At 37.6% G+C, this 18,672-nt stretch overlaps 1 protein-coding gene across 4 annotated transcripts in view; it reads right to left on the bottom strand.

The window, feature by feature from the left end:
• The window catches only part of LOC132386010 (F-box/LRR-repeat protein 20-like), a 434,516-nt gene extending 428,552 nt beyond the window's left edge, over positions 1 to 5,964 (bottom strand). For 2 of the 4 annotated variants that reach the window (XM_059958260.1, XM_059958261.1), the window contains exon 1: positions 5,487 to 5,964. In XM_059958260.1, the coding sequence (XP_059814243.1) occupies positions 5,487 to 5,576 (90 nt within the window). In that variant the 5' untranslated portion in view covers positions 5,577 to 5,964. The remainder of the gene's footprint in view (positions 1 to 5,486) is intronic. The other 2 variants (XM_059958262.1, XM_059958264.1) reach the window with 2 other exon arrangements.
• Between the last annotated feature and the right edge of the window lie 12,708 nt (positions 5,965 to 18,672).

Here is an 18,672-nt window from a genome sequence, read left to right as displayed (position 1 = left end):
GCCAGGTGGCCGGATACAGGGCAGCTGGCTTTTTCTCTTTGGGGGCATCAGGAGCCACTATGATGGCCCACAATTGGAACTATTGGCCTGTGGTCTCATGAGCCTTGGGAACGCCACCAGGGGAGCATTAAGACTCATCACTGACAGTCTTAATCAACTGCGGCTCTTCTCCATGCAAAACCGCTATGCACTTGATTACCTCCTCGCTAGGGAGGGTGGGCTCTGTTCTATCGTAAAGGACAAATGCATAATGGGGCTAGACGATGCTACCAACATAACGCAGTATATGAACAAAATAGATGAACAGTTAGGATCCATTAAGGAAGGAACAGGCTGGGCAGGGTGGGGGGACTGGGGACTAAGTGCGTGGAAGGACTGGTTGATCAATGGGGCTATTTACACGCTGATGGCAATTATTGGGATTTTTGTCTGTATCGCCATTGTCAAATGTGTCCTGAACTGCATGATGGCCTCGTTAGGGGACCTGCTGCCGGCTCAGCCACTGATGATAATACGGGCAACCGGTGAGGCCACCAAGCTCCTCGAACCTGCACCAGAGGATTTTCACGATATCGATGAGTGATCATTTCATGATCACAGGAGGGAATGAAAATGTGAAAAGGGTAAGGGGTACATGTAGAGGGGGTGGGTGAGGGGTAAGTGTAGCAAAATATGTAGACAGGACAAGAGAGAGGAAACGTCATTGGGGAAGTAAGGAGAGAGAGCTAGAATAAGGTGCCGGGCCAGATGTGGAGACCACACGGAAAAGGGAACCTGTGACCACAAGACAACGTGCTTAGTAAAGTATTTTGAGTCATACCTATTTCAAGTGTTTTGAAGTGCTTGAACCTTTGCTAATTCTGAGTATTTCGCATGCTTAGCTATGCAATAGCCAATCAATTGATAAATCTGAATCGGTAACCATATTTGCGAATGTAGTACCCTGCTTTTGGGTATAAATATGACCTTTGTAAACTGATAAATTGGGAGTTGGCTACCTTACGCCCGAAGTGCGTGAGGCTGCGAACTCCTCTCTGAATAAAAACCGTTTCTGAGGTAATTTCGTGTCTCTGGTGTTTTTCTGCAACTGAGCAGGTAACAGTTACAAGCGTACAAGGTACAAGCGTGTTGAGACAGAAGGGCCCTCCGAAGTGTGTTTTTTTTCTCTCCTTCTCCCTCTCCCCCTCCCCCTCCCCCTCTCCCCCTCCCTCTCTCTCTCTCTCTCTCTCCCCCCCCCCCCCCCCCCCGTTCTAACCCCTTTGGCTCCGGCTGACCATCCTATGGCCTACGGAGAACCTCATTTGGGAGATAACAGGTGAGAATTGCATAGAAGTTTGGGGTTCGAGTCCCCTGGTTAAAAAGTTTGGGGTTCGAGTCCCCTGGTTAAAAAAGTTTGGGGTTCGAGTCCCCTGTGATGTTGTTAACCTGTAACTATGCTCAACCTTCTGATTCCTGACTTTTGTCTGAGATCTGAACAACATCTGTCTCCACAACCTCTCCACTAACTGTTCTGGCATTCTTGTTCTCATCCCCCTGCAGCTCTACTTTAAACCCCAGCATTAACAAACTTTCCCACTAGGATATTAGTTCCCCACCAGTTTAGGAATAAACCGCCCCTTCTGTACAGGTTCCACCTTCCTAGAAGAGAGTCCAATGATCCAAAAATCTTATGCCCTCCCTCCTACACCACTGCTTAGCCACGTATTAATCTTTTTAGACTCCTCCAATAGTGGGGAAAAACTTCAGCTTTCACCTTATCTATGCACCATGATTCTATAAACTTTTACAAGATCATCCTCAGCCTCCTACACTCCAAGAGATTATAAGCTCTCCAGTCTCACTAACATAATTAAAAATCATTTTTTGCCCCTTCTCCAGTTTAATATACATATAATCCATTACAGTAGAACTGGATTCTCAGTTCGCCAATTGTAGCTTTAAACTGATCTTGCAAAGATCTAACATAGAAATACATCCAAAATAAGAAAGAATTCTCACCCCCCCCCCCCATCATTGGGTCCAACTATGAACAATTAACCTGTAACCTCTGCATGCATGAACAAATTTTAACAATTTGTTTTGAGATCAAAGGTCATTCTGGCCAGCAAATCTATTTAAACATAATTAACTTGATCTTTGTCTCTTTATAAACCTATCAAAACTTCCAAACAATTATGTAAACTTGAAATACTGTGCAGAAACCCACACAATCTTAAAGCAACACTACTAAACTACAGGATCAGAAAATGAACAAATTACTGTAGCTTTATTTTCTCAAATATAAAAATTAACAAATTTCTTCTTTTTGGAAAACATGAAATCTTTCAGGGCCTAAAACTCAGTAGACTCCCAAAGGTCTTTTTAAAGGGCCGTTGTGAGCCTTATTAGGCAGAACATAGACAGTCAAGCTTTGATTCCAGAAATATGCAGGTATGTATTTACACATGAAATAGTTGATCATTAATTAAATGAATTTAATTTTCCCTAGTTTCAGTAGTGGCATTTGAAGTTAGCAGCCCAAACCTCTGGATTAGCAATTTACCAATGTAACAACTAACTACTCTTAACTCTTTTTATCACAACATCAAGTACAGCAATTGTAATTTCTTGGTGTTGCAATAAAAATTTGTTATAAAAAAAAAACATCATGAAGGAAAAGATCCCTGTTACACTCAATACACAGTTGCCAATTACATTTGGACTGTTTAACCCAGCCAATCCTCAACCCTCATTGCCATCCCCCTTTATCCCTCATCCTCATCCTTACCCCACCTTTCCACCCCTCTCCTCCCCCTATCCCTCACCCCTCCACCAACCAACTTAATAGTAGTGCATACACAGGCAGAGCATTCCTATTTTAACAGAAGATCTTTTAAGTTAGATATCAAATTTGTCCATATTAAGATTGTATTTGGTCGTGCATCATTTACTCTTGCTGATGGTAATTCCAGGTAAGAAATGTCCAAAAAGCTCTGAAGCCAGTAAGTACTTGAAATGTCATGAGGAGGTCTCCAACACTGGACTACAATCTTCTTAGCTTTAGACAGGCCTGCCAGCCAGACTTTGCGTGTTTTTTCCATAAGGAAAAGGTGGGAGTCATCATTTAGTAGATGTACAGCAGGGTCCACTGATAATTGTACCCCTGATAGTTCTGTAAGAATACTGATAAGCTTCCCCCACAAACCAAAAGCTTCTGGACATTCCATACATCATGTATAAAAGTGCCAGCGGTTCCGTGGGGGCAAAATGAGCAATATGGGTCAGGAACCAGTCCCAGTTGATATCTAATTCTCAGCGTTAGATATGCTCTATGACAAAATTTCAAGTGTAAATACTGATGATTTAGGTTTTTCGAAGCACTGGCAGCATTATCCCAAATCGCAGCTCAGTCTAAGTCTTGTTCCAGTTCAGATACGTCCCTGTCCCAGGCTTTCATTCCTGATGTGGGGATATATTCCTGGGAGTTTCATTTATCATAGATATATGACATTATCTGTCTTGGAGTACTCTGTATCCAACTTAAAATGGGATGGTCATTTAAATCTGACCCCCAGGGAACCCCCGCAGGCTTTACAAGCTGATCTTACTCTAAAGTGAAAAAAAGAGAGTGTTTATCAATATTATATCGAGATACCATTTCTTGAAAGCTAAGGATAGTACCTGCCCCATTAATATCTTTAAGCGTAGTAATACCTTTATCCTCTCAAGTTCTATTAATGAATGGTTTCCCCCCAGATAGATGATGATTATTGTTCCATAATGATTTGCACCATACACTTTTAAATTTGGACATGCCAATTCCCCCATCTGACTTTCTGAATTGTAGAACTGACCACTTTATACTGTAGAACTGACCACTAAATTCTTTTAGAACTCTCCAAAGATACGGCCATTCAAGGCGATGGAACAATTTTTCAGCATCTAGAAATAGCAGGCCATTGGCAGGCGGGATTTTATGTGTTGCACTCAGTATGTGTAAGAGCTGGCAAATATCAGATGCCAGACATTCCCTGATAAAGCCGGTTTGATCTGGGCTAATTATTTTCCCATCTACTGTCTCTAGTCTACTGGCTAAGACTTTAGAAAATATCTTGAGGTCGGCATTTATCAAGGAGATTAGACAGTTACTGGCACACTCCAAGGGGTCCTTACCGGGCTTAGTTATAACTGTGATCAGGGCTGTGTTTAGCTCTCTAAGCAAAGTGCCATTTCCAATAGCATAATTTAATGTTTCTAACCACACTGGTCCAAGAATATCCCAAAGTGCTAGGTAAAGTTCCACAAGTATGCCATCTATACCTGACGTACGGCCCTTATTTGTAGTTTTGGCTGCTTTAAGTAGCTCATCCAGTGTAATAGGAGAGTCTAGAGTTTTGGTGTCCTCTAATGACAATGCAGGGAGGTCTAATCCACTAAAAAAATCTTCGAAGTCATTCTCAGAAGGAACTGAGCCACTTGTATACACTTCTTTAAAGTAATTCTTGCATGTCTCGTTTATTTCCTCTGTTGAAGATACTACTCCACGTTTAGCATATCTAATCGCTGGTATAGACCTTTTAGCTTCCTGCTGTTTGAGCATTAGTGCCAAAAGATGGCATTCGTCATGTTTTTGAGCATTATTTTTCTGGATCAACTCACTACATCAGCAAAATGATGAGTACATGCCCTCCCCACACGATAAAATGTTAAATGTAAGACCAGTAAGAGCACAGTATAAGTTGTGAACAGGAAAAGGTAGGTGATTGTAAGTTAATTTAAAAAAACCTTGAGGTTCATGAATTGCAAGTAATTATGCGTCTTTCAGAATATCATTATAATAGATTACCTACTAACATTATTCCACTAATCACATATTAAAATGCTAACCTCTTCTGTCCTCGTAGAGCAAAGTCATCATACCTTAGGCACAACTTTGAGCTGTTGCAATCTATGAAGATTACCAACATTATCAGACAAAATTACTCTCATACTCACAAGTCAATATTTCATCAGTTCTACTTCAGTTAAAACCATTTTCCTCAAAGCCAAAAAATTTTAATTAACTGTTATTCAAAATCTAGTAAATGAACTGGTTGAGGTTCCAAAACCTTTCCTAAAAGAACATTCATTTTTAATATATAACACTAAAATATATGTTTTACACCTGCACAATAATGTATGAGGCCAAATAAAAATATGCATAAAATATAAATTCAAAACATTCGCCGTGAAAATAGAGGAAACATAGCAGCTGAATCTAACACCTTAAACAAAGACTCAAAGAAAAACGCACAGAATGCGAGTAACGGGGGGGAGGGTTGAGAGTGGAAAGAGAGGCAAAGCATCTTATCGGCTGTTAAAAATTACACAGTGGGTGCACGTGAGTGTACGTTGGAGTGAAGGGGCTGAATGGTGGGGAAAAGCCGGGATGCAGGACTAGGCCCGACCCGACTCCTGGGGAACGTGTCCAGAGGTGGCCTAGCAAGGGGCACCGAAGCCTAACTCACCTCGAACCTGCTCTTGGTGACTCCATTCATCCTACCACCGTCTCCGTCTCCCTTGCCTCGATCGTCGTCGCTCGATTCCCCAAAGGGCATAAGGGTTATTCGTTGTTGGGGGGGGGGCGGTTTAGGTGGGCTTTCTTTTAGTCTCTAGCGGCTCGAATTTCTTCAACAAAAACATTAAAACACACCAGACTCTCCACCCATCTGCCAGTATCCTCAGACCTGATTGGATCGAATGCTCCACTCGCCGCAGTTTATTATACTGTTCCCATTTGAACCGACCTCCATCGCGGAGCCCACTGTCACTTTCCGCTTCACAGGCCCTCTCGCCTTTGCAGCAACAACTGCCAAATCAAGATTTAAGAAATCATCTCGAACTCCCGCTTCCGCTCGAGCCACCAGCTAACCAAGCCGCCCAATCAGTAGCGGCTTTACGGAGCCTCTTCGAGGAAGTGAAGGCTTCAAAAGTTCGGAGACCGGCCCTTTTTTTGCCGGGAAAAACAACCGTGTCATGGTTTTTAACTTTTTGGCACTACCCACTCGCTGTGACTGACAGGTGTATCTTAGCAAACGTCTGTGATTGAAATTGCATGTGCCGTGAAATTTGTTAACTTATCATTTCAATGCAATACATAATGCAGCAGAGAGAAAAATTAATAAGTAGAATAAAACATAATAAATGAACAAGTAAATCAATTACGTATGTTGAATAAATTATTTAAATGTGCAAAAACGGAAATACGATATATTTTATAAAGTGAGGTAGTGTCCAAAGAATCAATGTCCATTTAGGAATCGGAAGGTCGTGGGAAAGAAACTTCCTGAATCGATGAGTGTCTGCCTTCAGACTTCTATTTCTCCTACCTGATTGTATGACTCTAGCAAAAAAAACCCATGTCCTGTAATTGGCAGACTAATTCTACCAAAACGCTCAAATCCCATCAGTGAGAACTATAATTTTATAAATACTATTTAGAAAAAATATTTAAATCTTATTTTATAATGTTACATACCCCGTGGGTATCTTGGTGACTGTCTTATGACCATAATGTAATAGAGTATCTTGTGAGCATCATGTAATTGGCTTGTGATGGTGGGGTGATGTAATTTTCCCACCAGTGTGAGGTAACATGATATAATTTCCAATAGGTATATAAGGGGAAACCCCTTATATACCTGTTGTCATGTGGTTAGTTCATTAGTTTTGCTGCATATTTGTCTTATGACGCACTTTCATTTTAAAGTGGAGTTTTACTTTGTATTGTAAGGTGCAAAATTGTTGAGCCAGCAGTTGCACCAATCAATGCCAATTCTGGGTTGGTGCACTTTCGTTTTACCTCTCCAGTCTAGTATTGGAGAGTGAAGACTTTACCAAAGTACAGGAACCTGAAAGACTGATTAAAGTTGGTGTCATTCAGCAGTTCTGTAAAGGATCAACCTTATTGAATCTTCATTCAGGAATAATGGCCTGTATCTGAGATAATCCCTGCAAGATCAGGAAGGTTTGTGCAGTGTTCACCCTCCAGCAAAGAGGTCAGTTCCTTTAAGCAGTTCTATTTCCTTCATCATGAATCCTTTGGACAAGGCATCTCTTGGCTGGGAGCAGCAGTAATGTCACGTCTTTGAAGAAATCAGTTTGCAGGGAAATCTCTCCTTTCTGACTGTATAAATCACTTGGACTTTTGAATTTACCACTTTAAGTCTGTGTTTGAATATACCACTTTAAGAACTATTCCAGAGTTTGGCTCTTTGTTAAATTGCCATACAGCAGTTAACTTCCGGTCAAGTTAGTCGTTTGTTTCATAAATTTGGTCCTGAGCCTGCATTATCTGGAAACATCCTCTCCATATGCACTTTATCAAGGCTTTTCACCATTTGATAGGTCATTCCTCACTCTTCTAAATTCTTGTGAATACAGGCCCAGAGGCATCAAACGTTCTTCATATAACCAACTTTTCAATACTAGAATCATTTTCGTGAAACTCCTTTGAACCCTCTCCAGTTTCAGCTCATCCTTTCTAAGGTAAGAGGCCCAAAACTGCTGACAATACTCCAAGTGAGGTCTCACCAGTGCTTTATAAACCTCAATATTACATCCATGCTTTTATATCTTTGTACTCTTTATAATGGTCTGTATTCTTACTTTATTATTGTGTTATTACTTTCTCAAGGTAACCAGTTTCATTCTGGTGTTTTCCCACTGGTAAATTATTCTAATCCAAGAGTTCCCAACTTGGAGTCCACATATCCCTTGGTTAATGGTAAGGGTCCATAACATATATACTGTTGGGAACCCCTGTTCTAATCCCTCACGATTGAAGATAATAGGCCCATTATCCTCTGATGGATTGAGATGGGAAAACTACTATCCCATTCCTTGTTTCAGTGCCCTGTGAATCTGAAGCTTCTGCTCTGTTTCTCCAGCCTTGTATAAACATGGGTCTTTTCCAAGATGGCGGCGCGAAGCAGCTTGCAGCAGCCACTCCAGAGCTGATTATCTGTTATTTGAGAAGCGGGGTGCCGTGCATAATCTTAATCAATTGAAAACTGACGTGGGAGCACAGAAGAACATCGGGAAATCTCCAGGAAGACCTTCTTTGTTGCTGCTGCTGTTGCTGTGAGGTCCGGGACTCTGCTGGGAAAAACAGGCCCCCAGTCCTCGGGGTCGCGTTGCTGATGGCCGCTCGGCAGAGGATGGTGCTTGGAGAAGCTGTGCCGGAGGGGATGGTCGTCGGCTCAGAGGTTTGATGGATTCGGAGTTCGCTGCGGTCAGGTCGCTTTCGATGTGTGCTGCGACTGCAAGGCTGAGTCGGGCGGCACCGTGGAAGTCCATAGCGGGGGTATTCCCTTCTGCCACGGCGTGGGACGGCGAGTCTGTCGGGACCCTGGGGACTTGTGGAAACTGTGGTGATTTCTTTTGAACTTATAGTCCTTTAATATCTTTGGACTATTTTTACTGTGCCCATAGTCTGTTTTTTTTTAAATCAATTATGCTATTGTTTGCAATGTTGTAATTATATGTTGTAACTATGTGGTTTTGTGCAGGTCTTGTAGCTTTAGTTTTTGGTCTTGTTTTTGTCTAGTGGATTTGGAGCTCCTTTCCAGGGAACGCACTAAGACAGTAGCACGATATTAATACACAGCAGCCTCTCCGGACTCTGGATTGGGGATTGCCAAACGTTATGTGGATTTTCTAGTGCAGTCTGTTTTGTCATGTGCTTTTGTGATATCATTCTGGGGGAACGTTGTTTCATTTTTTAACTGCATTGCATTTGTGGTTTCTAAATGACAATAATCTGAATCTGAATTTTAACACTGCATTTGTCTTCCTCAACCTGTAAATTAACCTTTCGGGATTCCTGTACAAGTTATGCCTTTTTTTTGTATTTTCATTTAGAAAATAATCAATCCTTTCATTTCTTCTGCCAAAGTTCATGACCATACATTTCCTGACTCTGTATTCCATCTGCTAGGTCCATCTGTAGCCTCTTTACTACCGCAAAACCATCTTCTTATCATCTGCCATCTTGGCCACAAAGCCATCAATTCTGTCATTCAAATCATTAACATACAAATGGACTAAACACAAGCACCTGTGGAACACTTCTAATCACTGCCAGTAAATCTTACCCTTGACATCCCCTTAGTACCTACTTCCAAGCATCTTAAAACTGTGCCCTCTAATGCTAGCCATTTCAGCCCTGGGAAATCCATTTCATCTGTTCTAAAAGGACGTCCCTCTATTCCAAAGCTGTGCCCTAGACTCTCCCTCCATAGGGAGCATCCTCTCCACAGCCACTCTATCGAGGCCTTTTCAACATTCAATAGGTTTCAATGAGGTCACCCCTTTGATCAAACTAGGGAACCATTCTTGTAACAGCCTTGCGTCCATGGGATAGAAAAAGCCTCTGACTATCCACAGGACCAATACCTCTCATCGTCTTATACACCTCTATCAGGTCACCTCTCATCCTCTGTTGCTTGAAAGGAGAAAAGGCCGAGTTCACTCAACCTATTCTCATAAGGCATGCTCCCCAGCCCAGGCAATATCCTTGTAAATCTCCTCTGTACCCTTTCTATGGTTTCCACATCCTTTCTATAGTGTGATTACCAGAATTGAGCACAGTACTCCAAGTGGGGTCTGACTAGGGTCCTATATAGCTGTAACATTACCTCTTGGCTCTTAAACTCAATCCCACAGTTGATGAGAGGCCAATACACTGCATGACTTCTTAAATACACTGTTAACCTGCACAGCAGCTTTGAGTGCTGTGGCCCCAAAAGGCCCCAAGGTCTCACTGATCCTCCACTCTGCCAAGAGTCTTACCATTAATATTATATTCTGCCATCATATTTGACCTACTGAAATTAACCATTTCACAGTTATCCAGGTTGAACTCCATCTGCCACTTCTCAGATCAGTTTTGCATCCTATTAATGTCCCACTGTAACCTCTGACAGCCCTCCACAATATTCACAACACCTCTAATCTTTCTGTCATCAGCAAACTTACTAACCCCTCTTTTACTTCCTCATTCAGGTCATTTATAAAAAAATCACTAAGGGGGGGGGGGTGGTCTCAGAAGAGATCCTTGTGGAACCACTGGTCACTGACTTCTTTGCCGAATATGAAGCATCTACACCACCTTTTGCCTTTTATAGGAAAGCCAATTCTGGTTCCACAAGGCAAGGTCTTCTTGGATCCCATGCTTCATTACCTTCTGAGGTGAGTCTTGTATGGGGAACCTTATTAAATGCCTACCAAAATCCATATACACTATATCCACTGCTCTACCTTCATCAATGTGTTTTGTTACATCCTCAAAGAATTCTATCAGGCTTGTAAGACATGACCTGCTCTTGACAAAGCTATGCTGACCATCACTAATCAGATTATATTTCTCCAAATGTTCATAAATCTTGCTTCTCGGGATTTTCTGCAACAGCTTGCCCACCACTGAAGTCAGACTCACAGGTCTATGATTTCCTAGGTTATCTGTGCTCCCTTTCTTGGACATGGGAACAGCATTTACAACCTTCAAATCCTCCAGAATCTCTCTTGTCCTTATTGAGACAATGATCATTGAAAGTGGCTCAGCAATCACCTTACTCACTTCCCACAGTAGCCTGGGGTACATCTCATCCAGTCCTGGAAACTTATTTATCTTAATACCTTTCAAAAGCAGCACATCCTCTTTCTTATGGTCCACTGTAAGTCATCCCCACAAGGTCCTTTTCAATGGTGAATACCGAAAGTATTCATTAAGTACCTCCACTATCTTCAATGTTCCCTGCCTCAATGGAACATACCTATGCAGAATACCATACAAATGTTTCCTGAACATTTTCCACATTTCTGTCGTGCATTTCCCTGAGAACATCTGCTCACACTTTATGTTCACAACTTCTTGTCTAATAACATCATATTTCCCCCTACTCCAATTATTATTTTTTCCCAAATTGTCTATTCTTATCCCTCTCCAGTGCAATGGTAAAGGAGATAGAGTTGTGGTCACTACATCCAAAATGCTCTCCCACTGAGAGAACTGCTATCTAACCACATTCATTTCCCAATACCAGATCATGTACAGCCTCTCCTCCAGTTGGCATATTGCATCAGGAAGCCTTCCTAAACACAACTAACAATCACCAATACATCCAAACCCTTGTTCTAAGGCAATGCCAGTCAATACTAATCTCAACAACCCTATTATCATTGCACTGTTCCAGAATCTATAGCCCTATCTGCTCCTCAACATCCCTGTTACTATTGGGGGGGGGGGATTGGTCAATAAAACACCCAGTAAGTAATTGCCCCCTTCCTGTTTCTGATTTCCACCAACAATGACTAGACGGCAATCCTCAATTACTTCCTCTCTTTCTGGAGCTGTGACACTATCCCTAATCAGCAATTCTTTGTCTCTTGCTCTTTTCCCTCCCTACCTGTCCTTTTTGAAACATCTAAAGCCTGGCACACTCAGCAGTCATTTCTGCTCCCGAGACATTCAAGTCTCTGTAATGACACATCACAGTTCCATGTATTAGCCCATTTTTTAATTTCTTTTTCTTTTCCAATCTTTTTATTATTATTATTAATATCAACATAATAATATTAATACATAGATAATGGAATTACAAACATACACATTTAAACTGAACATGAAAGGATACATAAGCAATAGTTACAATATAAATGAGTCTTCCCAAATCATGGACGAAACAAGTAACATATAAACAAAGCAAAACTAGGTATATCATAATATATTTAAAAAAACAGAAAAGAGAAAAAGGAAAAAAATTATGCTAGAAAAACTAATCTAACAACCTAATAACTAATAAGGAAAAAAAAAGAAAAAAGAAAAAAAGGGGAAAAAAATGATGAGATTAAAAAGGGCTGTTTATAATATCTCACAAAAATACAAAATCATCGGTGTCATCAACTCTGATTCTCTCAACATATATAAAATCAAAACTGGAAAAACAAATAGGTTTGGAACAGGGTCATATTACATCATATGAAAATATTGAATAAATGTTCTCCGTATCTTTTCAAATTTAATAGAAGGGTCAAATACAACACTTCTAATTTTTTCTAAATTTAGAGATAACATAGTTTGAGAAAACCAATGAAATACGGTAGGAGGATTAATTTCTTTCCAATTCAACAATATAGATCTTCTAGCCATTAATGTAAGAAATGCAATCATTCGACAAGCAGAAGAAGATAAATGGATTGACTCCATCATTGGTAAACCAAAGATTGCAGTAATAGGATGAGGTTGTAAATCAGTGTTCAATACCGTGGAAATAATATCAAAAATGTCTTTCCAATATTTTTTCAAAAGCGGACAAGACCAAAACATATGAGTTAAAGACACTATCTCAGAATGACATCTGTCACAAATAGGATTTATATTGGAATAAAAATAAGCCAATTTATCATTGGACATATGAGCCCTATGCACTTTAAACTGTATTAATGAATGTTTAGCACATACAGATGATAAATTGACTAATTGAAGAATTTTATCCCAATTTTCAATAGGTTAAGTTCTCTTTCCCAATCATTTTTAATCTTATAGAAGGGTTCTGAACATATCTTCATAATTAAAGTGTAGAGATTTGATATTACCCCTTTCTGAGAAGGATTTAGTTCTAGCAAGTTCTCCAAAATACCTGAAGACTCAAGATTTGGAAAGGTAGGAAGTACAGTATTTAAGAAATTCCTGATCTGTAAATATCTAAAAAAAATGAAATCTAGGCAAATTATATTTATTAGATAATTGTTCAAAAGACATAAAACAATTATCCAAAAATAAATCGGAAAATCATAGTAATCCTTTAGTCTTCCAAGCTGAATAAGCTTGGTCTATAATAGAAGGATAAAAAAAGAAATTGGATACAATAGGAATATTTAAAACAAACTGAGTCAACCCAAAAAATTTCCGGAACTGAAACCATATACGTAAAGTATGTTTAACTATCGGATTATCAATCTGTTTCTGCAATTTAGAAAGAGCAAAGGGAAGAAAAGTCCCTAAAATAGAACCCAATGCAAATCCTTGTACAGATTTAATTTCCAGGTTCACCCAATGAGGGCTAAAAGATAAATCCCAATCCTTTAACCAACATATCAAATATCGGATATTAACTGCCCAATAATAAAATCTAAAATTAGGCAATGCCAATCCACCTTCCTTCCTTGCCTTCTGTAAATATCTTTTACCTAATCTAGGATTTTTATTCTGCCATATATATGAGGAAATTTTTGAATCAACATTAACAAAAAAAGATTTCGGAATAAAAATTGGTGCAGCTTGAAATATATATAAAAGCTTGGGTAAAATAATCATCTTAATATCATTAATCCGACCTATCAGAGATAAAGATACTGGTGACCATTTAGTGAACTAGCATTTAATCTGATCAATTAGGGGTAAAAAATTAACCTTAAATAACTCCTTATGATTTTTTAGTAATTTTAATCCCCAAGTATATAAAAGAGTCATTAACTAATTTAAAAGGTAAATTTCCATAAATTGGAACCTGTGTATTTAAAGAAAACAATTCACTCTTATTAAGATTTAATTTATACCCAGAAAAATTACTAAATTGAGCCAACAATGATATAACTGCAGGAATGGATTTCTCAGGATCAGAAATAAATAATAATAAATCATCTGCGTATAATGATAACTTATGTATATCCGTCCCGTGAGTAATGCCAAAAATGTTCAGTGATTCTCTGATAGCAATTGCCAAAGGTTCTAAAGCAATATCAAATAATAATGGACTAAGAGGACAGCCTTGTCTAGTACCCTGAAATAAACGAAAAAAGGGAGATCTTTGATTGTTAGTAAACACCGAGGCTACTGGAGTATGATATATCAGTTTAATCCAGGAAATGAATGTCGGACTAAAATTAAACTTCTCAAGCACAGTAAATAAGTATGGCCATTCAACTCTATCAAATGTTTTCTCCGCATCTAATGAAATGACACATTCTGAAGTGTTAGGTGAAGGAGTATAAACAATATTCAATAATCTCCTAACATTGAAAAAAGAATAGCAATTTTTAATAAAACCAGTTTGATCTTCCGAGATAATTTGAGGTAATACCTTCTCCAGCCTGGATGCCAGTAACTTAGAAAAGATCTTGGAATCTACATTCAATAAGGATATTGGTCTAAAGGATGCACAGTCAGTAGGGTCTTTTTTTCAATATTAAAGAAATGGAAGCTCTATAAAAAGATTGTGGCAGATTACCCAATCTAATTACTTCTTCAAAAACCCTGCATAACCAAGGAGAAAAAGTAGAGGAAAAACACTTTAAAAATTCCACTGTATACCCATCTGGACCTGGTGCTTTCCCAGAATTCATAAAGGAAATAACCCCTTTAATTTCTGCATCCGTAATAGGAGTTTCTAATATTGAAAGGTCATCTGATGATAATTTTGGAAAATTCAATTTCCCAAGAAAATTATACATAGTATTATGATCATGAGGGAATTCGGAATGACACAGGGAGGTATAAAAATCTTGAAATGATTTGTTTATCTCATCATGGTTAACTGTCAGATCCCCATTCTGCTGACGAATCTTAGTAATTTGATGTTTAACCGAAGCATTCTTCAATTGGTTAGCTAACAGTTTACCGATTTATCACTATGTATATAAAAATCAGATCTGGTTTTCATTAATTGATTTTCAGTCGAAGATATAAGTAATAAACTGTGTTCCATTTGAAGTTCAACCCTTTGTTTGTAAAGCTCCTTACTAGGAGCAGTCGAATATTTCTTGTCAATTTCTTTAATTTTATCAACCAATAAAAGAGTTTCCTTCTTATTGTGTTTTCTCAGACCAACAGAATAGGAGATAATCTGTCTACGTATATATGCTTTAAAAGTGTCCCAAAGTGTTCTGCAAGCAATATCATCCATGGAATTAGTTGAAAAGAAGAAATCAATCTGTTCCTTCATAAATTTAATAAAATCCGGATCTTGCAGTAAGGTAGAATCAAATCGCTATTGTTTAGCATTAGAAGCTGTATCCATAAATTTAATAGAAAGTTTCAATGGAGCATGGTCGGAGATGTCTATAATATCATAATTACAACCAATTACCGATGGAATAAAATGAGAGTCGATAAAAAAATAATCAATATTTGAATAAGAATGATAAACGTGAGAAAAATGAAAACACTTTGTCCTTAGAATGCAGAAATCTCCAAATATCAAAAATTTCATTATCAGTCAAAAAAGAATTAATGTAAGTGGCCGACTTTGTTTCTTTACTCTTTTTTTGCACCCACGAATATATGTTGTTTTACATTGATTTTCCATATTTGATTTTCCTTATCTGTCTTTCCTTTTTTACCGAGACTAATACTTATATTTTCCCATGGTTTTTTTTTATCGTAATTAGCAAACTTAATTACTGATTTTTTTTGTATATATATATTTACAATAATTTATTCAGCACAGCTATACATATATATTTTCTGGAGCCATCGGAGTTCTGGGTTGGGAACGTTAGAATTAGTCTTCAGCCTCCCTTGGCTGATTTCTCTCTTTGGGGTGGGGGGGGGGGGAAATGGGTTCTTCTATAAAGCTGATTGGATGCTTTTACTGTTTTACTTATTCACTATCTGCATGTCTGTGATGACCTTTTATACATTACTAAAGGATACTTGATGGATTCTTTTATTAATATACTCAGTTTTAATGTGAAAGGTCTAAATAACCCTGTAAAACGAAATAAGATTTTCTCTTATATCCGGAAACTTAAAACTCATATAATCTTTGTCCAAGAAACCTATATTCGTAAAGATGATATTTCACGTTCTTTCAAAGGATGTAAGGGTATACATTTTCACTCACCCTCTCAATCTAGATCGAGAGGCGTCTCTATCCTGTTTGATCAGAATTGATCCTTTATTCAACATAATGTAATTTCTGATACAAATGGGTACTTTGTTATTGTTTCGGGTAGTCTTGGGAATAAACTAATCGTATTTGCGAATGTATACGCTCCAAATACAGATAACTCCTTGTTCTTTGAATGTCTTTTTTCTGCCTGATTTGAATCGGTATTCCTTAGTGATGGGTGGAGATTTTAATTTTTGGCTTGACCCTCTATTAGACCGCTCTTCAAGTAAAACCCCTGTCACTAATAAATCAGTCCTACTTTTTAAATCTTTTTTATCTCAATGTGGTGTTCTTGACATGTGGCGTATTTTACACCCCCAACAAAAGGAATATTCATATTTCTCTCAGGTTCATATGTACTCTCAGATTGATTATTTTTTTATAGATAGAAACTTGCTTCCACTGGTACGATCCTGTGATTATAGGGAGATTGCTTTGTCTGATCATGCACCTGTGCTTCTGGCTTTAAGATGAACTGTTTACTCTGTACCAAATAGAAGTTGGCGTTTTAACTTATCATTGTTATCTGATAAAATTTTCTAAAGTTTTGGAAAACCATATTACTTTTGTCTTTAAAGAAAATTTTAAAGGACATACTGCTGGTAATATAGTCTGGGATACTTTTAAAGCAAATATTCATAGAGAAATTATCTCTTTACCTATATAAAGAAAAAAAGCTGACAAAGAAAGGTCTGACCTAGCAGCGATATTAAAAGATCTTGATCGAAAATATGCCCTATCTCCAGATCCATGTATATACAATAGGCGTATTGAAATCCAATCCAAGTATAATCTTCTGCTGACTTACCCAATTGAACGACAGTTGTTGAGAGATAAAACTCAATTTTACATTTACAGGGATAGAACTGGTAGTTTATTAGCCAATCGCTTAAAAACCTTTTACAGTTAATCATCAAATCACAGAATTTTTTAAAGATAATGGAACTAAGACATCAGACCATTCTGAAATTAACAACGTATTTAAAGACTTTTACCTTAAGTTGTATCAGTCTGACTTTTCTTCAGGTGATACCTATATGAACACTTTTTTCAGTAATATTAACATTCCTACATTGTCTGCTGATAGTTTAACACAGTTAGATCAGCCTATTTTCAATGAAGAAGTGGCTGAGGCTATATGTGCTTTACATTCTGGTAAGACCCCAGGACCTGATGGCTTTCCTGGGGAGATTTATAAAACTTTCACTACATTACTTACACCTTATTTATCCGCTGTTTTATCAGAGTCCTTTAAATCAGGTATGCTCCCTCAATCCTTTTATGAAGCTTTTATTTCTCTTATTCTTAAAAAAAATTCATCTGAATGTTCTTCATACAGACCGATTTCTTTATTAAATGTTGATGCAAAAATTTTATCCAAAATCTTAGCTCGAAGACTTGAAAATATTCTACCATCTATTATATCACATGACCAGACAAGATTTAGTAAAAATCATTACTCATATTTTAATATACGTCAGTTATTGAATGTGATATATTCACCATCTAAAAAAATATCAGAGTGTATATTATCCTTAGATGCAGAAAAAGCCTTTGATAGGATTGAGTGGAATTATCTTTGTAAGACCTTAGAAAAGTTCAATTTTGGGCCTAATTTTATTCGTTGGGTTAAATTAATCTAAATTAAATTGTCTCCTACCACTCAGGTTATTACTAACTCCCAAATTTCTAAGCCCTTTAAATTACAGTGGGGAACTAGACAAGGTTGCCCTCTTAGTCCTTTACTTCTTGCTTTAGCTATAGAACCCTTAGCAATAGCATTTCAAGAATCTAAGGACATTTCTGGTATACTAAGGGAAGGTATGACTCAGAAAATTTCATTATACGCTGATGATATTTTACTTTTTATCTCTAACACTGAAACTTCTTTACCTTTGGTTCTTTCTTTAATTTCTCAGTTTAGTTCTTTTTCAGGATATAAGCTGAACTTACATAAAAGTGAGCTATTTCCTTTAAATGACCTAATATCATCAAATGCCAAATTTCCATTCAAAGTTATTACGTTAATTTATATATCTAGGTGTAACAATTACTAAAAACTTCAAGAATTTATTCAAAGAAAACTTAAACCCCTTATTGAATTATGTGAAAAAGACACTTTCTAAATGGTCCCCTCTTTCTTTATCCCTAATTGGCTGAATTAATTTGATTAAAATGAAGATTCTTCCTGAATTTTTATATCTTTTTCAGGCCTTACCTATTTTTATTCCTAAGACGTACTTTGATTCTTTAGATTCAATTTTAACATCTTATATTTGGAATAATAAACAAGCTCGTTTAAGTAAAGTTTACTTACAAAGAAATAAAGAGATGGGTGGACTAGCCTTACCCAATTTTAGGTTTTACTATTGGGCTACCAATATAAGGAATATTACTTTCTGGTCCACCAGAAATAAGATATATGATAAATATATATTATATCATATATAATATAATTTTATATTAATCGTAAAGATTGCCCATCATGGGTCTCCTTAGAAGTTAATTTTGTAAAAAATTCCTCTACTGTCTCTCTTCTTGGATCATATTCTTCTTTTTCAGCAAATAAAATAACAGATAACATAATTGTTGAGCAAACTTTAAGGATCTGGTCTCAATTTAGAAAATTTTTTGGTTTAGCAAATTTTTCATTATCATCTCCCATTCTCCTTAATTTTTTTTTCATCCCTTCCATGACTGATAAAGTCTTTAAAGATTGGGATGAACTAGGTATTAAGTGTTTTTGGGACCTGTTTATCTC

This window comes from Hypanus sabinus (genome assembly GCF_030144855.1).
Source record: "Hypanus sabinus isolate sHypSab1 chromosome Y unlocalized genomic scaffold, sHypSab1.hap1 SUPER_Y_unloc_11, whole genome shotgun sequence".
Taxonomy (NCBI): Eukaryota; Metazoa; Chordata; class Chondrichthyes; order Myliobatiformes; family Dasyatidae; genus Hypanus; species Hypanus sabinus.
Note: the sequence above shows the minus strand (reverse complement) of the source record. Positions and strands in the feature narration are given on the sequence as shown.